The sequence below is a fragment of the Anolis carolinensis genome, unplaced genomic scaffold (assembly GCF_035594765.1).
Source record: "Anolis carolinensis isolate JA03-04 unplaced genomic scaffold, rAnoCar3.1.pri scaffold_15, whole genome shotgun sequence".
In the NCBI taxonomy this organism is placed as follows: domain Eukaryota; kingdom Metazoa; phylum Chordata; class Lepidosauria; order Squamata; family Dactyloidae; genus Anolis; species Anolis carolinensis.
The window spans coordinates 11,158,246-11,184,162 of NW_026943826.1; the positions used below are offsets into that span (position 1 = coordinate 11,158,246).

General features: G+C 43.9%; 1 protein-coding gene across 4 annotated transcripts in view; it reads left to right on the top strand.

The window, feature by feature from the left end:
- Positions 1–25,917, top strand: part of prdm16 (PR/SET domain 16) — a 311,758-nt gene that overhangs the window by 169,817 nt on the left and 116,024 nt on the right. For all 4 annotated transcript variants that reach the window (XM_062965609.1, XM_062965608.1, XM_062965611.1 and 1 more), the window contains exon 3: positions 18,572–18,622. In XM_062965609.1, the coding sequence (XP_062821679.1) occupies positions 18,572–18,622 (51 nt within the window). The remainder of the gene's footprint in view (positions 1–18,571; positions 18,623–25,917) is intronic.

Here is a 25,917-nt window from a genome sequence, read left to right on the forward strand (position 1 = left end):
GAGGCGCTCAGCTGCAGGCAGTCTATGCTTTAAGGAGGCTTCTTACCTTCTACTCTAGAGGAGAGGCGCTCAGCTGCAGGCAGGAGCATGCTCTAAGGATGCTTCTTACCTTCTACTCTAGAGGCGCTCAGCTGCAGGCAGGCGCATGCTTTAAGGATGCTTCTTACCTTCTACTCTAGAGGCGCTCAGCTGCAGGCAGGCACATGCTTTAAGGATGCTTCTTACCTTCTACTCTAGAGGAGAGGCGCTCAGTTGCAGGCAGGCACATGCTTTAAGGATGTTTCTTACCTTCTACTCTAGAGGAGAGGCACTCAGTTGCAGGCAGGCACATGCTTTAAGGAGGCGTCTTCTACTCTAGAGGAGAGGCACTTAGTTGCAGGCAGGCACATGCTTTAAGGATGTTTCTTACCTTCTACTCTAGAGGAGAGGCGCTCAGTTGCAGGCAGGCACATGCTTTAAGGAGGTTTCTTACCCATTTCTTACTCTAGAGGAGAGGTATTGCAGGCAGGCATGTAGCTACACACTCTTTCCAAGACACGCTTCCCACTTCCAGATAAGGAAGAGCTATGACTGCCTGGAGCTATCTTCCCTTGGCTTCCTTTTAAAAACTCTTTTTTCCTCACACGCTCCTTTCTTCTTTGGGTGGAATGTTGTTCTACTCTAGAGGAAAGAGCCTTCGGTAGCACAGCGGGTTGAACATCTGACCTGCTGAACTTGCTGACCGACAGGTCAGTGCATCAAATTTGGGGAGCGGGATGAGCTCCTGCTGTTAGTCCCAGTTTCTGCCAACATAGCAGTTCGAAAACATGTAAATATGAGTAGATCAATAGGTACCGCTTTGGTGGGAAGATAACAGCTGGCTGCATGACTTTGGAGGTGTCTACAGACAATGCTGGCTTTTTGGATTAGAAATGGAGATGAGCAACACCCCTAGAGTCGGACACGACTAGACATAATGTCAAGGGAAAATCTTTACCTTTACTACTCTAGAGGAGAGATAATTGGTGGTGGTAGCTTTCCGGGAACTAGGGTTTTTTTTGTTTTCTAGGGGTTAATAAAAAAAGATTAAATTGTGATGCCAAATAGCAGAGGAAGAAGCAAGATTGGCTCCCGCTTGCTTTCGTTGCGGGTAGGTTTTTGTTTCCCGTTACGTGCTCCCGAAGTACCGAAGATACCGAAAGAAATGGTAGAAACGAATTCTGTGCACAACCCTATCGGTCTTAGCCAATCAAGGATCATTCCCGAAATCACCTTTGTTATTATTACTCAGCATTGAACTCTGACAAAGTGCCAGGGCCTAGAGAAGGCTTCCCAGTTTTGCCGTCGGCAAAGATTCGGGTTGTGTACTTGAGGCCTGTCCAGAATCACAAGTACTTTATTATGCGTTGGGTTTTTTATATATGCGCCAGAGTTTCCTTGGTGGTGAGTCCAACGTTTCTGGCCATTCATAGCACTTGGCTGCGCTCATATAAACCACTTGGGGGGAAAAATGTGCTCTTCAAACAGCGTCCAGAAATTTCCTCTGGCTGCAGGGATGAACATTTGTGGTGTCCGTGAAATATTGGTCATAGTTTTAAGACATAAACAGAAGTGCCTTTTGGCAGCCGAAAGCCGAGAAAGACCTCTCTCGCCATTGTAATAAAAAGGAGGCAAAGTCCAAGAAAGTGCTCAGGGCTGGATCTTCTGCACAAATGAACATCGGTGAACCACAGAAATGTCGTTGCTTTTTCAATATTATGAACTAGCTGTGCCCGGCCACGCGTTGCTGTGGCAAAGTGGTGGTGGTATTGGTTAAAAATTGTTGTGTAATTTTTATTTGCATTTTTTTATTAATTTTATTGTAAGTTATATTTTTATTTATTATATTTTATTATTTTCTTGTATTATTTTTAGTTATTTTCTGTTATTATAGTATTTTATTGTATTAATTTTTTAGTGTTTTTTATTATTTTTAATTGGGTTGCTAGAAGACCAAGTTGGAGGAGCTTAGCCTTCTAACTGGCAGCAATTGGATAAAAGCAATTATTCCTCTCTCTCTAATTAGGACTTTATTTTTCTTTTTTGTTGTATCAACCTAGAGGCGTGGATGATGGGTTGTGTTGTCAAATTTCGAGGTTGGGGGGCCTGTAGTTTTGTTGTTTTGTGGGTCGCCATGATGCCATCACTCTTTTATATATATAGCTAAGAGGAGCAGAAGAATGAGCACTAGCAAATCCTGGCCATCTTGTTCCCCATTCCGCACCCCGTTTTGTGACTTCGGCTGGGTCTGGGTCACTGGCTCCTCATTATGCCTCACTGGGCTCAGCAGGGGAGTGGGGCTCAAAGAATGTGGCATCGTGTCCCGGAGCTCACTGTCTGAAGACATGTGTTCAGAAAGAAATGAGGCTGAACGAGGAGCCCTTGCAGAAATGAGGCTGAAAGAGGAGCCCGTGCGATGCTATAGGTGTTTTGCTTTCCCTGAGTCAGGGAGTCAACCTCCATGAGCCTCCAACTCAAAAGAGTCCTTGAAAGACAGGTGAATTTTCAGCCTGTCATTCCTGGGATTCAGCCTTCTTCAGCGTAGAGTTCTCAACCTTCCCAATGACCCCTTGATACGGTTCCTCATGTAGTGGTGACCCCCAACCATAACATTATTTTCGTTGCTACTCCATAACTATCATTTGCTACCGTTATGAATCGTCATGTAAATATGCGAGAATTATTATTATTATTATTATTATTATTATTATTATTATTATTATTATTATTATGTGTTTTCATTCACTGGACCAAATTTGGCACGAATACCTGATACCTGGTGAGGTTGAGCGGGATTGATTTTGTCACTTGGGAGTTGTAGTTGCTGGGATTTATAGTTCACCTACTAGACATGTCCAAAAAAAATGTTTTGAATCGTATATCGGAATTATTTCGGATTGTTCTCGCTTTTTGATACGCATTCCGAGACATTGTCTCACAGCACAACCAGCAATGTAATTCGAACCATTGTTGGCCCATTCTCTAATTGTCTCTTAATGTTTCGTTAATTTTTTTCCCCCCAATTTTTTTTAAAAAAATATTTTTTTTTGTTTCTGTAACCTACCTTGAATGGGAGCTTAGCACAGCCTAATATGGCTGCCGCTCCCCAGCCAATCAGAAGCTTCCACGATGGATGCAAAGGTGGGGGTTAACGTCCTCTGCGTCCACATGGAAGATTGCCATACAAGGCCGGTGCGTAGTGATTGCGCATGCGCATCTGCCATTTTAGAAACATTTAGAATCATTACGAATTTTCGGAAATATCCGAAATTTTTGGGTGAAAAAATCGGAAATAATTTCTATATCAAAGCGCCAGCGCCCCCTACTTTAGAAACAAGAATTGAAACATTTTTTTCATTGATCGGACATGCCTATCACCTACAATCAAATCGCATTATGGACTCCACCAACGATGGAATTGAACCCAACTTGGCACACAGAAGTCCCATGACCAACAGAAAATATTGGAAGAGTTTGGCAAACATTGAGCTTGAGTTTGGGAGTTGTAGTTCACCTACATCCAGAGAGTAGTGTGGATTCCAAACAGTGATGGATCTGGACCAAACTTGGCACGGATACTCAATATGCCCAAATGTGAACACTGGTGGAGTCTGGGGAAAACAGACCTTGGCATTTGGGATTTATAGTTCACTTCCAATCAAAGAGCATTCTGAACTCCATCAACAATAGAATTCAACCAAACTTGGCACACCGAACCCCCATGACCAACAAAAAATACTGGAGGGATTTGGGTTCCTAAGGCCATCAGAAATATGGTCAAGTCTGGAATATATGTTTCAGTGGTGCATCTACTCCAGGGTTTCTCAACCTGGGGGTCGGGACCCCTCTGGAACCCACCTCATGGCCCCCCAGGGGTCCCGACCCCCAAGTTGAGAAACCCTGGTGTAGATGCACCATTGAAATATATATTCCAGAGTCAATCCATAATTCAGATTTATACCTGAGACTTTACCCGAGAAGGCACCAGGACCCGTTGCAGAACGGGTCCCCCCAGAAAAGGGGGAAATCCGTGTAGTTGCCGCCCACTCTCTGTCATCTGGCAGACGAAATAAAATATTGCTTCTTTCCAAACATAATATTATCATTCCAAGCATAATATTATCGAATTGTGCCCGGGAATTGTTTCAACAGCTCTTAAAAGTGAACTCACCTGGCTCCCTCCCCATCGGTTCCCATAAAACAACAATATGCCCTCCTTCTTTTTCTCGCTCTCTCTCCCCAAATAGAAAAGCGATTATATGCTTAGGATGAAAGTTAATCCACTCAGTTGCTGCGTTAACCTTTCTCGGGCGTGAATATCAATGGCCTCACTATTACTTTCAAAAGAAGGAAGAAATGGGGGTTTAGTTAATTCCCCCCCGTTGTTTCTTTCCCCCCCCGCGGAACCATTATCAACAGGAATCATTAATGGTTATGGAAACGTATCCTGTTTTTGAGTCATACGTGTCTTAACAATACTATAGGTTGCACCCCGTATTAAGGAGATGTATACAATAAAGGTAAAGGTTTCCCATGAAAATAAGTCGAGTCGAGTACGACTCTGGGGGTTCGTGCTCATCTCCATTTGTAAGCCGAAGAGCCGGCGTTGTCCGTAGACACCTCCAAGGTTATGTGGCCAACATCACTGCATGGAGCATCATTAGCTTCCCGCCAAAGCGGTACCTATTAATCTACTCACATTTGCATGTTTTCGAACTGATAGGTTTGCAGAAGCTGGGGCTAACGACGGGAGCTCACCCCGTCCTGCGGATTCGAACTGTTGACCTTCCGATTATTATTAATATGAATTAATTCTACGGGATGGTTGCTCTCCTATATATAATAATAATAATAATAATAATAATAATAATAATAATAATTACTAGGCATGTCCGATCGATGAAAAAAATGTTTCAATTCTCGTTTCTAAAGTAGAGGGCACTGGCGCTTCGATATAGAAAGTATTTCCGATTTTTTCACCCAAAAATTTCGGATATTTTCGAAAATTCGTAATGATTCTAAATGTTTCTGAAATGGCGGACGCGCATGCGCAATCGCCAAAAAAAAGGAACCGGGGGGGGGGGACTTTTACAGGGCTCTCCCGCCCTCATTTCTTGGGCTATCCTCAACAAATTTGCAATGCCCTTGCAAGTTGTGCAAACATACTTTGAAAACTAGAAATTCCCTTGCTAAGAGAAAGAACCATGTTAGCCTGAGCTAAGCTCCCATTCAAGGTAGGTTGCAGAAACAAAAAAATTAAAAAAAATATTTTTAAAAATACGTTAAAAAAATTTGGGGGGGGATAACAAAACATTAAGAGACAATTAGAGAATGGACCAACAATGGTTCGAATTACATTGCTGGTTACGCTGTGAGACAATGTCTCGGAATGCGTATCAAAAAGCGAGAACAATCCGAAATAATTCCGATATACGATTCAAAACAATTTTTTGGACATGTCTAATAATTACTACTATTACTGGGTTGCTGTGAATATCCCAGGCTGTCTGGCCATGCTCCAGAAGCATTCTCCCCTGACGTTTCACCCACATCTATGGCAGGCATGCTCAGTGGTTGTGAGATCTAGACAATTGGAGTTTATATACCTGTGGAATGATGTCCAGGGTGGGAGAAAGACCTCATGTCTGTTTGAGGCAAGTGTAAATGTTGCTCTTGGCCACCTGGATCAATAGCCTTGCAGCTTCAAAGCCTGGCTGCTTCACACTTGCCTCCAACAGAGCCAGTGATTCCATAAGATTCGCAAAGAACGGATTTATTCCTAGCCAACGCACCAAGTAGGCATCTTCACCCCGTCCCTCGCTGTGATGTCTCAACTTGACATACACTAAGGACCTGTCACCCTGTACCATTCAGTCCTTTTAAACATACATATATATATCTAAAGAAATAGACTCGCGCAACGTTGTGTTCCTCCCTTGCGCTAATGGGGCCCATTTTTCTCAGTCTATCAGACCGACAGACTCAGACCTTGTCATGTTAAGGTGACAGGCGGCTCGGAGGCTGGTGGGAATCAAACTGACGTATCCCATCCTTGATGTCAGAGTCAGGTTCCCACACAATGCGGGGAAAACATGTTTCGAAAGGTTGGCTATTTAACATTCGGAAGTTTCTTCTTTGTAGGTTGTGTGGGCAAGAAATGGTGCTTGTTCCTTAAGAGAACAAAACTAAGCCAAGTTATAATCCTATGCACCATGATTCAAGGGTTGCTCGGATATATATTAGGGTTGTGCTAATTCCAGAGGTTGATTCGGATTTCGGATAATTTCGAAATACAAATTGAGAAGGACTCCTCCAAAGCTTTGCCGGGACGAAACATGTAGCTGACATGACTGCATGGAGGGCCATTACCTTTCCAGAGGTTGATTCAGATTTCAGATAATTTCGAAAGCCGAACCGCCGAAATAGGAATTGGGAAGCACCACTCCAAAGCTTTACTGGGACGAAACATGTGGCTGGCATGAATGCATGGAGCACTATTACCCTCCCACCGAAGTGGTACCTATTGATCTACTCACATTTGCATGTTTTCGAACTGCTAGGTTGGCAGAAGCTGGGGCTAACAATGGGAGCTCACCCCATCCCATGGATACAAACCACCAACCTTCCAGTCAGCAAGTTCTACAGCTTAGCAGCTTAACCCGCTGCCCTTCTCAGAAATCTCTCGTTGCCCACAAGAGTGCCCTAAAAATATATCTAGCAGGGTTTCTCAGAGACTAACCATCCAAGTCTTGGTCTGTCCTCACAGCATAAGGATGTGGCCAGGAGGAGAGCAAGACATGGGTCAGCTGAGAGCACTCCAAAGGACTCTCAGTTGCTGTGTGCCTTCTTTGGGCTGTCCTCATGGCATAAGGATGCGGCCGGGAGGAGATCAAGACATGGGGCGGCTGAGAGCACTCCAGAGGGCTCCAGGGTAGGAACAATATTCTTAGAGACTCCATTAAACTTTCAGACTAGACAGAGACTTTATTAGGCTCTCAAAAAAGAGAGATGCTCTGGATTATGGTCTGTTGAGTCTAAGAAAGATGCCCTGTGTTACCTACACAGAGAAACTCCTTCAAATCCTACCTGTAACTGGATTGATATGCAGAGTACCTATATGCTTAATACATGAAGGTTGTGAGTAAACCAACTGTGTTACTTTTAAAGAAGTCTACTTATTTTTGTCTCTTGAGATCATGATTTAAAAGCAACTATATTTTAAGGGAGAGTAGATGTTTTGGGGCAACTAAAAGAACACTTCTGAAGCTCTGCTATATATGTTTTTTTGTGCAGACATCTATTTGACATGAATCCTTTCACTTCAGATGTCTGTCGCATTAAAGAAGATGCATGAGCAGCCCTTATTTCCTTATGATTATTACAGATCATCTTAACAAACAGGTTATCAATAGTCAAAGCGCGGGAGAAATCCGTCCCTTTGATTGCTTTGTCAATACGCGGGTCAATTCTATAATGGATAGATAGATAATGTATATACAGACCAAAAAAAAATCCTATCCACTTAAGCTATCATCTACTTTGTTTTATTGGAAGAGAGAATTTGACCCCAATAAAGCAAGCTCCACCCGACCAGCTTTGTTTCGGTTTCACTTGCGTACAGTGAAGACTTGTTTGGCTTATGAATGAGTCATTAAGGGTGCGACAATATTCAAATCTGGTATTAAAACAGCCGGTGGGATAATGAAAAAGGCAGAATAATAGATAGGAGCCTATTACACCAATAATGTATAATAATGTATAATTTTCATGACAATTTCATTGCAACCACCTTGGATTTGCCTAATAATAATAATAATAATAATAATAAAGCAGTCAAAGAAGAACATGCCCTGGCAGAATATGTAAAACAAAGTGAAGAACCTGCTTTGATTGAAGTCAAAAATCAGAAACTCTTCAAAGCACAGCAGACAAAAAAAACCAGTACAAGAAAGCCGCACTACAAACTAGAGCTGACAGCTGGCACAACAAAACACTGCATGGAAAGTTCCTTGACAAAATTGAAGGAAAAGCTGATAAGGAGAAGACCTGGCTCTGGCTCACGAATGGGACCCTGAAGAAGGAGACAGAAGGCCTGATCCTTGCAGCCCAGGAGCAAGACATCAGGACAAAGGCAATTAATAATAATAATAATAATAATAATAGAAGACCTGGCTCTGGCTCACGAATGGGACCCTGAAGAAGGAGACAGAAGGCCTGATCCTTGCAGCCCAGGAGCAAGACATCAGGACAAAGGCAATTCAGGCCAAGATCGAAAAATCAGCTGATGACCCAAAATGCAGACTGTGCAAGGAAACCGACGAAACCATGGATCATATCCTCAGCTGCTGTAAGAAAATCGCACAGACTGACTACAAACAGAGGCACAACTATGTGGCCCAAATGATTCATTGGAACTTATGCCTCAAATACCACCTCCCAGCAGCAAAGAACTGGTGGGATCACAAACCTGCAAAAGTATTGGAAAACAAGCATGCAAAGATACTTTGGGACTTCCGAATCCAGACTGACAAAGTTCTGGAACACAACACACCAGACATCACAGTTGTGGAAAAGAAAAAGGTTTGGATCATTGATGTTGCCATCCCAGTTGACAGTCACATTGACGAAAAACAACAGAAAAAACTCAGCCGCTATCAGGACCTCAAGATTGAACTTCAAAGACTCTGGCAGAAACCAGTGCAGGTGGTCTCGGTGGTGATGGGCACATTGGGTGCCATGCCAAAAGATTTCAGCCGGCATTTGGAAACAATAGACATTGACAAAATTACGATCTGCCAACTGCAAAAGGCCACCCTGCTGGGATCTGCACGCATCATCCGAAAAGACATCACACTTGGGAAGTGTTCGACTTGTGATTTTGTGATACGAAATCCAGCATATCTTGTTTGTTGTGTCATAATAAAATGTAAAATTTTATTTATATACCACCCTATCTCCCAAAATGGACTCAGGGCGATTTACAACAAAGATACAGACATACAATCTGAAAACCTGAAATCCAAGGGCAAGTGGGGAACAATGAGTGGTGGATATACTAAGCATAGAAATACTGTTACAAGAAGAAGAAGAAAACAAACAAATCCGAAGCAAAATAGGAGTCACGTCTCTCTCCCTCTCTCTCGGTTTTGTGATCACACCCCATGACAACGATCAGGAAGGCAAACATTCCGTCTAATGGGGATCATTTATAAGAAGTTCAGTATGCAGAGGGCTTAAGAGTTTCGGCCAAGACAAACAAAAGACAAGGCGCGGATTACCAACTGGCACTTTTCCCTCGCCGAGGACAATTGCGGGTGGGCGATAGGTGGACGGCCAATGCTATCTGCCCATCTTAAGTCTCTGTTGGATTTCGCATGGTGTCCTCATCGGACTCCGAATGCTCAGGAAGAAGAAGCAGGAGGGCATTCTGTACCGAAACTAATAAAATGTGGGATAGATAAATACTAGACATGTCCAAAAAATCGTTTTGAATCGTATATCGGAATTATTTCGGATTGTTCTCGCTTTTTGATACGCATTCCGAGACATTGTCTCACAGCGCAACCAGCAATGCAATTCGAACCATTGTTGGACCATTCTCTAATTGTCTCTTAATGTTTTGTTATCCCCCCCAAAAAAAATTTTTAACGTTTTTTTTTTTAAAAAAAAAATTAATTTTTTTTGTTTCTGCAACCTACCTTGAATGGGAGCTTAGCTCAGGCTAACATGGTTCTTTCTCTTAGCAAGGGAATTTCTAGTTTTCAAAGTATCTTTGCACTCCTTGCCAGGACATTGCTTGGCGTGGTGGTCACTGGTCCATTTCTAATGGAAGGCATTGGGTTGAGGCTTGTGGGATTACATAGCCAGAGTCACCATTGATTTCCAGTGTCCTTCTTGCTTAGAAATATAGCAAGGGAATTTCTAGTTTTCAAAGTATCTTTGCACAACTTGCAAGGGCATTGCAAATTTGATGAGGATAGCTCAAGAAATGAGGACGGGAGAGCCCTGTAAAAGTCCCCCCCCCCCGGTTCCTTTTTTTTTTTTTTGCGATTGCGCATGCGCATCCGCCATTTTAGAAATATTTAGAATCATTACGAATTTTCGTAAATATCTGAAATTTTTGGGTGAAAAAATCGGAAATACTTTCTATATCGAAGCGCCACCGCCCCCTACTTTAGAAACGAGAATTGAAACATTTTTTTCATCGATCGGACATGCCTAATAAATACTATGGTGGGGCGAATCCAATGGCTCCTTCGTGAATATGACAATTTTTTGCTGCACTTTATTTATTATCTTGAATTCATAACTTTAAGGCGTGCTTTAGCTTATCTATAACTGTAACCTCGCTGGTTTTAATTCTATGTCTTTTAAGCGTGTTTTTATATCATAGGCTAATGTTCAGATTTTATAACTGGTGCATGTTTTGTCCATGTTTTGTTATCTACACTGAAGAGACAATGTAGTGACGCAAATGGTTCCGTGCATAACTCTAATCCATAGTGTCTAAATTAAAGTGTAAATGTAGACACTAGGCATGTCCGATCGATGAAAAACGTTTCAATTCTCGTTTCTAAAGTAGGGGGCACTGGCGCTTCGATATAGAAAGTATTTCCGATTTTTTCACCCAAAAATTTCGGATATTTCCGAAAATTCGTAATAATTCTAAATGTTTCTAAAATGGCGGACGCGCATGCGCAATCACTACACACCGGGCTTGTATGGCAATCTTCCATGTGGACGCAGAGGACGTTAACCCCCACCTATGCGTCCTTCGTGGAAGCTTCTGATTGGCCGGGGAGTGGCAGCCATGTTAGGCTGCACTAAGTTCCCATTCAAGGTAGGTTGCAGAAACAAAAAAAAAATTTAAAAAATTTTTTTTAAAATATATTTTTAAAAAATTTGGGGGGGGGGGATTAACGAAACATTAAGAGACAATGAGAGAATGGGCCAACAATGGTTTGAATTACATTGCTGGTTGCGCTGTGAGACAATGTCTCGGAATGCGTATCAAAAAGCGAGAACAATCCGAAATAATTCCGATATACGATTCAAAACGATTTTTTTGGACATGTCTAGTAGACACTATGGAATAGAGTTGTGCACGGAACCGTTTTCCTTTGTTTCAAATGTTATTTCATAATTTTTGTTACTATCGGAAGCACGTAACAGGAAGGCTCCTCCATCTACAAAAATCAGCTCAACACCTAAGAGAGCTGATTGTTGGCTCTCCCTCTCCTTTCATGAGCACGTGGCGCTCCATGTTTTTCTAGTTATTTGCTTGTATATAGATTACTTCCTGGATTGTTTATGTGTGTATTGGTGTGCAGTTTTCCTTAACTCTTTGTTGTGGGAGGGGCTGCAAACCCTGTGATCCGATCTGGGCTCGTTCAGGACTCAGACTCCATTTTTAGAATCTGTATGTTTTCAAACGCCAGCAGGAACTGTATGCTTAGAGACTTCAGTAGGAACGGTATGCTTTTAAAAGTCAGTAGGAACAGAATAATGTACAGAAACCTGTGTGTTTTCCAGGCTATTATCTCCCGTCTTTTCTCCCACATCTATGGCAGATAACCTCAGAGGTTTTGAGGTATATGTTTCTCCATATACCTCACAACCTCCGAGGATGCCTGCCATAGATGTGGGCAAAACATCAGGAGAGGATACTTCTGGGACATGGCCATACAGCCCGGAAACACACACAACAACACATGTTCCAGACCATCTTTGTTTTTTCCTTTGTGTGACAACGACTGAGCTTGTTCCGGCGGGAGCAAAATGGGATCTTTTTGTTCATAGCTGACCCACGGATTCTCCCAGGTGTGGACTCTCCTGGACGTATCCGGCCCTCGAGACACACCGATTCATCACGGCTGTGTTTGAAGCCTGTCTGGAGGATCCAGTGAAGAGGGCAACGCGGCCCGTTGAGGAGAAAACAGACACTCAGCAAGGAGGCGCATGTTTGCTTGGAAAAGGATCGGATCCGGAGTTAAACATTAAACCAACTTCCCCCTCTCTTGTCCAAATTTGAGTACGATCAAGCATACCTTGGCCCATCAAAGGCCTCTTTCAGGACTTTTTTGCTCAGTGTGTAGAGCCAGGCTTAGATAGGAAGTACCCGAATCAGGAATTTTTTTTATGTGTGTGTATGGTCATAAATGTAAATTTGATAAATTCGGATCGAAACCGAACTGAAGCCTATTTCTCCGCATCCCAGTCCTTAGCACAGAAAATAGCTGTTCAATACAATGAATCCATTTTGACATTCTCCCGCAATTTACTTTCACTCACAAAATAACAGTTGATCGGACTCCATAGTATGAATGGATAATATTACTATGTATACAAGCTCATTTGTGATCTGCCCGGGGAATGTAATCAAATTACGGCTAAATGCAGACAGAGCATGCCAGCTTGTAAACTGTTCTTCAAAAAGATTCACATGCCGTCCCCTGACATGTTTAGTTACAGGAAAGTGTGGAGGATTTCGGAAGGCCTTGAAGTGCTTCGCCTGGAAGCTCCCTGGCTTTCAAGTTGCAGGAAGTCCAATCCAGGGACAGGATTATCTTCTCTTCCTCCGCCTTTACGGCTGCGTAAACCAAGCTCGTCTGGTCGTGCATCAAAGTGGGCAATTTCAGTGAGACTCACAGAATCATGGGCCATCCACTTCAACCTCCTTCTAAACAGCCCCAACAGATGGCCATCTTACCTCTGTTTATAAGCTTCCAAAGAAGGAGCCTCCACCGAGGCAATAAGTTCCACTGTTGAACAGCTCTTACGGTGAAGAAACTACCATATTCTTTGATTCTTCCTGCCATCGATTGTCATACCTCACAACCTCTGAGAATGCCTGCCATACATGTGGGCCAAATGTCAGGAGAGAATGCTTCTGGGACATGGCCAGACAGCCTGGAAAAAACACAACAACACTGGAATTCAGGCCGTGAAAGCCTTCGACAACACAATTTATCATTCTTTGATGCCATTATAATCATGCCATTATCATTATAAGATGCCATAGATTGTAAGGTACACATTAGAGTTGTGCACAGGTCTCTTTTCTTTCGGTAACTTCGGTACATTCAAGAGCAGGAAACGGGAAGGGACCAATTCGCTCTCATTTTAATTCTTGTTTTGTTGTTGTTATTATTATTATTTTATTATTATTACTATGCCGTTTTATTATTTTGCTATTTTTACTATGCCATTGTGTATAAATGTGTTTTTATTCTGTTTTAATTTTTACTTGTCGGTGATGTGTGTTATGTATGTATTTTGTTTTGTTTTATTGTTTTATTGTGATTACCTGTGGTTGGCCCCATGTTAGCCACCCTGAGTCCCTTCAGAGAGAATAATAATAATAATAATAATAATAATAATAATAATAATAATAATAATAATAATTTATTTTTCTATCCCGCCACCATCTCCCCGAAGGGACTCGCAGTGGCTAACATGAGGCCAAGCCCAAGGCAATACAAATATAATAGTTAAAAACCAATAGATAAGTAAAACAATATCAACATAACATTCAGATATAATAAGCAAAATTGAAAACACACAATAGAAAACAACCATGATGACAAATAGGGAGGGTAATAAAAATGGACATCACCATTTTTATTACCCTCCAGAGATGGAGGAGGGGTATAAAAATAAAGTTGTTGTTGTTGTTCTTATATATTAATAATTAATTACTAGTTTGTAGTGCGGTTTTCTTGTACTGGTTTTTTGTCTGCTGTGCTTTGAGGAGTTTCTGATTTTTGACTTCAATCAAAGCAGGTTCTTCTTCTTCTTCTTCTTCTTCTTATTATTATTATTATTATTATTGTTATTAAATAGCCGGTTTTTGGCTGTGGAATGAAAATGTCCTTTTGGAAACTCACCTGCTTTCAGGAGGCACCTGAAAACAGATATGGGGGGCTTCCGATATCCGGCAAGTCGAAATGGATTGAGATTCACGCAAAATGCACAAGCCTAATGCACACTAATTTCAGCACCAGCAACTGAGACAGATGTTTTTTGGGATGTTTGTATTGTATGTTTTTAAGAAATCGAGTTATTGCCTCCATGTAAGCCACCTTGAGTCCCTTTCGAGGTAGAGAAAGGCAGGGTAAAAGTAGAGCAAATCTATATCTATATCTTCTATATCTCTATATATAAATGTTTGTATGTATGTATGTATGTTTGTATGCGAGTATGTGGCAGCTTTCTGATTGGTCGCCATTTTCACGGACAACTACGACCGCCACGAATGACGGATCTGGACCAAACTTGACACGCTTAATCCCCATGACGCACTTTATTCCCTGGTGCCATTTGCGGGACAATGGACCATGGGTGATGGGATTTGTAGTACTTTCAGTCGCTACAGCTCCCACAGGCTACTGCGACGCCCACCAGTGCCGGAACTGGACCAAATTTGGCACACAGAACCCCCATAAACTCCTTTCCATTTTAGGGCAGATTGAGGCAGGATGGACCAAGTAGCATCACTCACTTATTGCTCTGGGAGTTGTAGTTCACCCTTAAACAGACAGCACTGAACCCAGCCGACTTCGGATCTCGACCAAACTTGGCACACTGCCTCATCATTCCCAACTGAGCATACAGGCAGGGTTTCAGGGTGATTGTCCTTTGGCTCTGGGAGTTGTAGTTCACCCTTATATAGTCAGCACTAAACCCAGCTGACTTCGGATCTGGACCAAACTTCGCACGCAGGTTTCTCAAAAGACCCGGGCACCGCCAGGTCCCCAAGCTAGTAATAAATAAAAATAATAATGTTTGTATGGTGAAACAAGTGCGTCCTCTGCTTGAAGGAACGGAAGTATTTCCCACTTGTGTCCATCCAGAACTAGAATTTTTCAAATTTAGTCTTGCAAAATGGTAGCAGAACGGATTCTATGTCTTGTTGTTTCCTTTCGTTCAAATAGAAAGGGAAGAAAGGGAACGCCTCCTCCTTTTTCACTCCAAAGCCAAGATCGATCGTAGTCTCCAGACAAGGATTCATGATCTTGTTGTTGGATCCAAGAAAGACACTCGCTTATGGCAAAGTGCTTACCGCTTTATGCGCATTTGTGTGTATATATACCAGTTGGCCTGACCCTTTTGGGGCGATACATTCCCGCTAAGCCTGAGCTTAGTTCTGCTCCGTCAGCCCGGTCCTATCTGCTTGCACCGGGCCATGCAAAACTATTTCGCGTGCCGACTTCTCCCCACAAACTCCGCTTTGTTCCTCCCGGCGCTCACCTTTTGCTCCTGTTTGCTTTTCACGGCTTTCCAAAACCACAGTTTTCGGTGTCTATTAAAAGCAACATAAAACATCGGCGGAGCTAGGAATCCTGGGGGGAAAAAAACCCTGACACTTTGTTGTCACAGCTGAACGCGGGGGAAAGCTCTTGCCAACATATCTGAACTGAGGAAATTGGGCGACCTTGCCCAAGCTGGGTCATGCAAACACGCGAAAAAAAAATACGAAGCCAGGCCTTCTCAGCTGGTGCGTTTATGGAGCAGAACGTCTTGGGCTTCTGTTCCAGGGAGAGAAAGAGAGTTGGTGTCGACGACGAGCTCCAAATTTGCAAGTACGGGCTCCAGAAAGACATCTTGGAACGGTTGCCCAGACTTCCCAGAAAACAGCTGTGCAAATGTGTCGGAAAGGAAACGGAATATTGAAGGATATTAGGAGCGGGATAGAAAAAGAATACAAGGGATATATCTACCTCTGAAAGCATGAGAGCAATTATTATCATTGACGAGAAGACGTTGGCATCGCTCCAGAGCTCGTCCTCTTAGAATCACAGAATCGTAGAGTTGGAAGAGACCTCATGGGCCATCCAGTCCCATGAAATACCAGGGCTCCAGAGGGATTGTGTGGAAATGTTTTTTGTTGCTCTAGAGGAGGCATGCGGCCGTGTTGTGGGCCAGGACAGGAGGGAGAGTGCCGAACGCACGCTCAGTGGGATAGGAGAAAGCAGGGCCAAGAGTGAGCGGAGAGAGCCCAGGTCATCTTCATGTTGTCCTCCTGGCATAAGGATGGAGCTGCTCACTCCATCCTTATGCCGGGCGGAAAATGGGTTATGTAGTGACTGCTCTGATCCTCCTCCTCAATACTCCTCCCTTGATCTTCTGGCTGTCCTCTCAGCATTATGCCATGAGGAGGACGAGACTGGAGATGCCCGAGAGCACTCCGGAGGGCTCTCAACTGCTGCGTGTCTTCCTCAAACCGTCCTCCTGACATAAGGACAGGGCTGTTTGCACTGTCCTTATGCCAAGAAAAGGATGAGACACGCAGTGGCTGAGAGCACCCCAGAAGGCTCTCGGTTTCTGCATGCATGAGGAGGGTTAGATTGGAGATGCCCGAGAGCACTCCGGAGGGCTCTCAGCCACTGTGTGACTTCCTCGAACCATCCTCCTGGCATAAGGACCAGGGCTCTTTGCACTGTCCTTATACCAAGAGGAGGATGAGACATGCAGTGGCCAAGAGCACCCCAGAAGGCTCTCGGTTTCTGCATGCATGAGGAGGGTGAGACTGGAGATGCCCGAGAGCGCTCCAGAGGGCTTCCAGCCACTGTGTGACTTCTTCAAACCATCCTCCTGGCATAAGGACAGGGCTGTTCGCACTGTCCTTATACCAAGAAGAGGATGAGACATGCAGTGGCCGAGAGCACTCCAGAAGACTCTCAGTTTCTGCATGCATGAGGAGGGTGAGACTGGAGATGCCCGAGAGCGCTCCGGAGGGCTCTCAACTACTACGGGTCTTCCTCAAAACGTCTTCCTTTTCACACTGTCCTTATACCAAGAGGAGGATGAGACATGCAGTGGCCGAGAGCACTCCAGAGGGCTCTCAGTTTCTGCATGCCTTCCTCCCCGTCCTTTTGGAATAAGGATATGGTGGACCACTTTGTCCTTATGCCAAGAGGAGGATGAGACATACAGTGGTTGAGAGCACTCCAGAGAACTTCCTGACCATGAAACTGTTCAACAGTTGAACTCTCTACCTCAGAGTAAAAGTCGGCTACTTCTTTTGAGTCTTTTAAGCACAGGCTGGATGGCCAACTGTTGCGGGTGCTTCGATTGTGCTATTCCTGCCTGGCAAAAGGACGTTGGACTCGATGACTTTTGGGGTCTCTTCTAACTCTAGGATTCTGTGATTCTATTCCATGGAGACTGGTGGGAGTAGGATTGGACTTGTCCCACCAGTTTCCTCTATAGAGCTTTGGGCACCTATACACCCACCATGTGTTAAGTAGAGTTGGCCCTGATTAGTAGGCTTGTGCAGTCCAGGTATAACTTGACCCGTTTCTTGTCCCGGCTCTCGGTCCATTTTTGGGAGCCTCCTGGGATGCCGAAAGATTCATTTTCTATAGGTCCATTATGAGGTGGGAGGCTTCCCAGGCTCCACTTCCCATCATGCGCATTTAAGCTGTTTCTACTCTAGAGGACGGTGCTCAGCTGCAGGCAGTCACAAAGTTTAAGCTTTCTTCTAGAGGAGAAGAGCTCAGCTGCAGGCAGTAGCTCAGTTTAAGCTTTTTTCTAGAGGAGAGGCGCTCAGCTGCAGGCAATCACACAATTTAAGCTTTCTTCTAGAGGAGAGACGCTCAGCTGCAGGCAGTCGCACAGTTTGAACTTTCTTCTAGAGGAGAGGCGCTCAGCTGCAGGCAGTCGCACAGTTTAAGCTTTCTTCTAGAGGAGAGACGCTCAGCTGCAGGCAGTCGCACAGTTTAAGCTTTCTTCTAGAGGAGAGGCGCTCAGCTGCAGGCAGTCGCACAGTTTAAGCTTTCTTCTAGAGGAGAGGCGCTCAGCTGCAGGCAGTCGCACAGTTTAAGCTTTCTTCTAGAGGAGAGGCGCTCAGCTGCAGGCAGTCGCACAGTTTAAGCTTTCTTCTAGAGGAGATATGCTTGGCTGCAGGCAGTCACACAGTTTAAGCTTTCTTCTAGAGGAGAGGCACTCAGCTGCAGGCAGTCGCACAGTTTAAGCTTTCTTCTAGAGGAGAGAAGCTCAGCTGCAGGCAGTCGCACAGTTTAAGCTTTCTTCTAGAGGAGAGGCGCTCAGCTGCAGGCAGTCGCACAGTTTGAACTTTCTTCTAGAGGAGAGGTGCTCAGCTGCAGGCAGTCTCACAGTTTAAGGAGGCTTCTTACCTTTCTCTACTCTAGAGGAGATATGCTTGGCTGCAGGCAGGCGTGCACGTTTTCTGGGCCTGCACGCCACACTCACACATGCATTCTCTTTCCAAGGCAAGTTCTCATTCTTACTCTAGAGGAGGCGCTCGGCTGCAGGCCTGTATGTCACACATGCACTCTTTCCAAAGCAAGGAGGCTGTTCATGAAAGACAGGTGAAGAGCCGGGATCGGCTCTTGCTTGCTTCCATGTCAAGCTGTTTTTCGTACTGAGATACGATTTCGTACTGATTTTCGTACTGAGCTTCTCATTACGTGTTTTGACAAATATGAAACCATCTTTTTACTGTTGCCTTGTCTGAAAAGTGTTTATGATCATTCGCTGTGCCATCAGTTCCAAAAACTGAGTCTTTGTTTTCTTCTTCTTCTTTTTCCAGCAAATGCTGACGGATCCCGAGAGCAGTTTGCAAGATGGCTGCATCAAAAAGGTAGGACAAAGGTTGAATCTCGTTCAGGTTGTATAACTTTGGCGTTTGGCGAAGCTGGAACTGTTTGCCTTGTCTGTCACTCTCTTGCAAGAGAAAAGGAATCTCTCTCCAGAACCGTCACTTCGGGTTCTTGACCTTGCTGACTGGGCGTTTCTGGTTTGTGTGCTCAGTCTTTTGGTTTTGTGTTGTAAGTCGGTCTCAATTCGCTCTGGTCTAAGAATACATTTGAACCCATTCCTGAGGTCATTTGGGGGTATTGATTCTAAATATTGCAATGGATAGACTGCATCAGCTCTAGTTTCTTAAGTAGGGTTATTTATCATGGTTGTCTGTGGGCAAGCAGATGGCGACTGGTATATAATAATATATGTAATACTTTATTTATACTCCGCCCCATCTCCCAACAAGGGATTGGGAGTAGCTTACAATCACAAAAACATATAACATAAAATAAAATAGGTAAGATATCAAATTTCACACAATACAACCGACGCATCATATTGGCAATTATTATATAAAACAACTAGCTTTGCCCGGCCACGCGTTGCTGTGGCTTATCCTTTGTAGCCAGCCGGAATAGCAGTGAATAGCCTTGCAGTCTCAAAGCCTGGAGTAGCTGGAGCTTTTTGTTGTATGAACATAGAGGCATGGATGAGGGGTTGTGCTGCCAAGTTTAGTGTTTCTGGGATGTGTAGTTTTGTTGTTTTGTCCTAGGCCGAAATTTTGTTACATTTTATATATATACTAGCTGTGCCCGGCCACGCGTTGCTGTGGCGAAGTATGGTGGTATGGGAAATAAAGTATTGAGGAATTGGTGGTAGTTAAGGTAAAGGGTTCCCTGGGCTGAGTGGGTTGCTAGGAGACCAAGTGAGTGGAGCTTAGCCTTCTAACTGGCAGCAATTGGATAAAAACAATTATTCCTCTCCCTCTAATTAGGACTTTATTTTTCTTTTCTTTTTGTTGTATCAACCTAGAGGCATGGATGAGGGCTTGTGCTGTCAATTTTCAAGGTTGTGGGGTGTTTACTTTTGTTGTTTTGTCCGTTGCCGTGATGCCATCACTCTTTTATATATATAGATAGATGTGAACATTTCGTGTTGTGAGGTTCTAGGTCAAAATGCTCTGGGTTAGTTTGTGTTCTAGACCAGAAGGCTCTAGGTTAGATGGTTCTAAGCTCACGGGCCCTTTCACCATCTCTTATTTTCAGAATCCTCTTTGTTCTCGGTCATAATGATCTAAGTTAGGATGTTCTAGGTCATGATGTTCTAGTTCAGGGTGTTCTAGACCAGAAGGCTCTAGGTTAGGTGGTTCTTAGCTACCGAGCCCTTTCTCCATCTCTTGTTTTCAGAATCCTCTTTGTTCTCGGTCATAATGATCTACGTCAAGATGTTCTAGGTCATGATGTTCTAGTTCGGGGTGTTCTAGACCAGAAGGCTCTAGGTTAGATGGTTATAAGATACCGAGCCCTTTCTCCATCTCTTATTTTCAGAATCCTCTTTGTTCTTGATCATAATGATCTAAGCTAGGATGTTCTAGGTTGTGATGTTCGAGGTCAAGATGTTCTAGATCATGGGGTTCTAACACACAGAGGCACTTTAGGCACGGCGAAAAGATAACCAAAATGAGTTTTACTGAAAACCCATCTGTATTTTAGAAGGTGTTTTATGAATGTCCGATGTAAGTTAATAATTTTTAACTGTTTTATAGTGCATTGTACAATTTTTATATGTGTGTTTTATTGTAAGCCGTCCTGAGTCCCCTGTTGGGTGAGAAGGGCGGGATATAAATATTATAATAACAAATAAATAAATAAATAAAACAAGCAAAATAAATAAAGGGTTAACTCCACTCAGGACTATTATAAGATAGCTTAGGACAATACATTACAAAAGGAGATTTTGCTGGTTACAGTCATCTCTCCGGAATCCTTGAAAGTCTTCTGTCTCTGATAGTTTACGAGCTGGTGCTCATAAGCTGTCTCAATCTTCTTCCTTGTGAAGCTTAAGCTGGTCAAAAGCTTGTGGTTGTCTCTGGGACTGGTGGTATATGAATACTACCTGAATGCAGACATATTACAGTAATAATAATAATAATAATAATAATAATAATAATAATAATAATAACAATAATTGTATTACCATACCCGCCTCTCCTTGTAGGGTACAACAAGGAGAGGGTTGAGTATCTTCTGGAATATATAAAACCATGGGAATTTAGACTGACAAACCAGTGAAGTCTGGTGTTTCTTAATACCAAGAAATATTGGACATGGCAGAATGTTATCTCTTCACCTATCCATTGTCTGCATTCATGCTCTTGGTGGTGCTTGTCAACGCTTCCTACGTTTTGGAGGAGCTTTTGTCTTTAAAAGCATGCTCAGATGGAAAGAAAAAATGACAGACTTCCTTTCTCGTGGATGTCTTGTAATAACACTTTCCGAACTCTGGAAGTTAGAACGAAACGCCCAGGTGGTTTCTGCCAAATATTGTGAAATCCTAGATGGGGACGGCTCCGGAGGCAGCTTGTGAGCGGTCGCGTAGACATAGCTAAGCTGAGCACCAGCTCTTTCCCATTGAGAAACTGGATTTGGGGCCTGGGCTGATTTGGGGTGACCTTGCAGACGGGCAGAACTTTCCCCCTTGTCCATCTCCATAACCTGCCAGCGGTTTGTCTGGACTCAGAGAGGGATGCTATTAGGGATGTGGTGACAGGCTGACAATGTGTATTATCGCAACAGTCTTCGCTACGAGGTCTGTCGTTCTTGGATTTGGGAAGCACTTGGGCATTTATTACATTTTGAACGAGGAGGCCCCGGTCTGTTTTATAGAAAGCAGAAGTAAGAAAATTGCTTTCCGGGACTTTTCTGTCGGTGTGCAATTCGGTTAAACCCTGTGTCGTTTTCGGTGTCCGGAGGTGTCGTTTCAGTCTTAAGAAACCGCTTTTTCTGGGATCGTTTCTCCTCATATCCTTCCAAGTAGACCTGGTTAAAGCATCAGACTTAAGAAACTGCCCTTTTTGGGGTCCTATCCCCTAATATCCTTCAGCTAGTTCTGGGTTAAAGCATCAGTCTTAAGAAACCACTTTTTCTGGGATCGTTTCTCCTCACATCCTTCAACTAGATCTGGGTTGAGGCATCAGACTTCCGAGGCTCCTCTTTCCGTCATTTTTAGGGCATCAGTCTTAGGAAACCAATTTTTCTGGGATCGTTTTTCCTCATATCCTTCAACTAGACCTGGGTTGAGGTATCAGACTTATATATATAATATATATATAATATATAATATATGGCCCTTGGTGGCACAGTGCGTTAAAACGCTGAGCTGCTGAACTTACAGACTAAAAGGTCCCAGGTTCAAATCCCGGGAGCGGAATGAGCACCCGCTGTTAGCTCCAGCTCCTGCTAACCTAGCAGTTGCAAATGTGAGTAGCTCAATAGGTACCGCTCCAGCGGGAAGGTAACGGCGCTCCATGCAGTCATGCCAGCCACATGACCTTAGAGGTATCTTCGGACAACGCTGGTTCTTCGGCTTAGAAATGGAGATGAGCACCAACCCCCAGAGTTGGTCACGACTAGAATTAACGTAGAGGGAAAACCTTTACCTTTACCTTTACTTCCCCTAATATTCTTTAGCTAGACCTAGGTTAAAGCATCAGACTTAAGAAACTGCCCTTTCTGGGGTCCTTTCCCCTAATATCCTTCAGCTAGACCTGGGTTAAAGCATCAGTCTTAAGAAACCACTTTTTCTGGGATTGTTTCTCCTCATATCCTTCAACTAGAACTGAGTTAAAGTATCAGACTTAAGAAACTGCCCTTTTTGGGGTCCTATCCCCTAATATCCTTCAGCTAGTCCTGGGTGAGAGCATCAGACTTAAGAAACCACTTTTTCTGGGATCGTTTCTCCTCGTATCCTTCAACTAGATCTGGGTTGAGGTATCAGACTTAAGAAACCACCCTTTCTGGGGTCCTATCCCCTAATATCCTTCAGCTAGTCCTGGGTTAAAGCATCAGTCTTAAGAAACCACTTTTTCTGGGATTGTTTCTCCTCGTATCCTTCAACTAGATCTGGGTTGAGGTATCAGACTTAAGAAACCACCCTTTCTGGGGTCCATTCCCCTAATATCCTTCAGCTAGACCTGGGTGAGAGCATCAGACTTAAGAAACCACTTTTTCTGGGATCGTTTCTCCTCGTATCCTTTAACTAGACCTGGATTAAAGCATCAGATTTACGAAACCGCCCTTTCTGGGGTCCTTTCCCCAATATCCTTGGGTTGTAGGGCTTTGTAGCAGAAGGAAAAAGCAAGAACCAGACCTGTCTACAATGCGCTGTTTTATTTGTATCCCTCCCCTCTTTTCTGGATGATAAGAGACCTTGGGAGACATCTTTCTCCAGCCGGCCACCCCCCTTCCCATCCCCTCGCCTCTGTTTACTTAGAGGGAATGGCCTGAGGGGCTACTGGAGAGAAAACAGCTGTGGGAGATAATCTATAGAGTTATCTATCTATCACTCTTTGTCGACCCCAGTCTCCCCAGAGAGCAAGCCGAGAGACTTGTAATAAAAAGGCATTGCTTGAAGAGGCTTTAGGGACAAATAAAGAGACATGTTAAGGGCTGGCTGGAATGGAGAGGCAACATTATTAAAGCTCAATAGCCTTCTTATCAAAATCCAATAGGATAGAGGTTTGGCAAAAGGGCTTTGAAAAAAGGCTCGACTTCCTTGTGCGTCTGGATTTATCCATTAACAAGAAGGAACTCTGTGAGGAGAGCGAGAGATAATGTCATATTTGCAAAAGGAGGGGAGAGTTAGATTCAGCCTCTCCAACATGGGTCTCCGTTATGTTCACATTGCTCGTGATTTCAGAACAAAAATTAGGAATATTTTAATAAAACGAATGGAAAAAGCCACATCTCAAAACACTGTGTTTGTGCTTTGTTCTTAATGTCTTCCTAAATAGTATGAAAATAATGAAAATCGAGGAGAGAGAATGAGATCAACTTGTAAGGATGAGAGTGGCGGGTTACTTGCATCTTTCAATAAGTAGCATCAAATATTTCTGATCGATTGTGTGGAATACCTAAGCGCAGCAATTCAGGAAACGATTCATCCAAGCTTCACCAAATTTTGTGGCCGTAAAGTGTGGGTCCACTGAAATTCATGAAAGGTTGGTTTGGAGGGAAGGAGAAAAATCCGATGTGCTGGCTGTATATCCACATCCATATATTTTATACTAGCTGTGCCCGGCCACGTGTTGCTGTGGCTAGGACTTATTTTTCTTTTCTTTTTTGTTTTATGAACATAGAGGCGTGGATGAGAGGTTGTGCTGTCAATTTTCGAGGTTGTGGGGCGTTTAGTTTAGTTGTTTTGTCTGGTGCCGTGATTCCATTACCCTTCTTTATATATAGATAATTGGGGATTCTGATTTCTCGATAACAATGTTTCTTCCAACTCTATGATTCTATGAGAGTTCAATAGTTGCTTGGCCATGGAAACCCACTGTGTGGCTTTGAGTGAGTCCTCACTCTCACAACATCAAAGGAAGGCATGGGCAATATGATTATGCATTCGAGGTAAACCTTAACTGTTTCGTGTCCCAGCATTTGGTGGGTGGCCCAATCCATTTTTGGGAGGTTCCCGAAATTGGGAGGGCAGATATCTGTTTTCATCCTGGGGTTCTGAAAGATCAGTTTTCTATCAAGCCATAATGGGGGGCGGCTTCCCAGGCTCCCCTTCCCAAGCACTATAAGGAGGCGTCTTCTTAGCTGCTGTTTCTTTCTACTGTAGAAAAGGCGCTCAGCTGCAGGCACTAGCAGGCACGTGTCCTTACCAAGGCAAGGAGGCTGCTCTGCTCACGAAAAGTAGGCAAGGAGCTGGAATCGGCTCCTGCTTGCTTTCGTGACGAGCAGATTTTCGTACCGGGAGAGAGGTTCCCGTTACGTGCTCCCGAAGTACCGAAAGAAACGAATTCCCTGCACAACTCTAATCGGCAAACCTCCTTTAGAGAAATCTTGCCAAGAAGAGCCCATGAGAGCCTTGTCTTCAGGTAGCCACAAATCACACTTTCCAAGGCAAGGAGGCTGCTCAGCTCATGAAAAGTAGTTGAGGAGCTGGGATTGGCTTCCACTTGCTTTCATGACGAGCAGATTTTCATACCGGGAGAGAGGTTCCCGTTACGTGCTCCTGAAGTACCGAAAGAAACGAATTCCCTGCACAACTCTAATCGGCAAACCTCCTTTAGAGAAATCTTGCTAAGAAGACCCCATGAGAGCCTTGTCTTCAGGTAGCCACAAATCACACTTTCCAAGGCAAGGAGGCTGCTCAGCTCATGAAAAATAGTTGAGGAGCTGGGATTGGCTTCCACTTGCTTTCATGACGAGCAGATTTTCGTACCGGGAGAGAGGTTCCCGTTACGTGCTCCTGAAGTACCGAAAGAAACGAATTCCCTGCACAACTCTAATCGGCAAACCTCCTTTAGAGAAATCTTGCTAAGAAGACCCCATGAGAGCCTTGTCTTCAGGTAGCCACAAATCACACTTTCCAAGGCAAGGGGTTGAGGAGCTGGGATTGGCTCCCACTTGCTTTCATGACGAGCAGATTTTCGTACCGGGAGAGAGGTTCCCGTTACGTGCTCCTGAAGTACCGAAAGAAACGAATTCCCTGCACAACTCTAATCGGCAAACCTCCTTTGGAGAAATCTTGCCAAGAAGAGCCCATGAGAGCCTTGTCTTCAGGTAGCCACAAATCACACTTTCCAAGGCAAGGGGTTGAGGAGCTGGGATTGGCTCCCACTTGCTTTCATGACGAGCAGATTTTCGTACCAGGAGAGAGATTCCCGTTACGTTCTCCCGAAGTATCGAAAGAAACGAAAGAAACAGGAAAAACGAATACCCTGCACAACTCTAATGGGCAAACCTCCTTTGGAGAAATCTTGCCATGAAAACCTTGTCTTCAGGTAGCTACAAACCAGTAGAGACTTGGCAGCACCCCACCAAAGCGCATAGTCACCTCAGAGGCCATGAATCTCTATCTCTTTATGTTACCAATTTTTCAGTCTTGCAGGGTCATCCAAGCCATCTGTCCCTGGGAGAGGTCTTGTTCCCAAGTAGATGATTGATTGATAATTATGATAATGTGCCAAATCATTACTTGGATATTATAAATATCGTTCAACCCACCGGCAGAGAGCGGAGACATTTACGGGATGACAAGGCCATCAAAAATGCCCTCCGGTTAAAAGGGAGAGGGAAAGGTCTGCAGGATCTCTCCCGGTGGGATCTCTCGGCTGATGAAAGATGACCC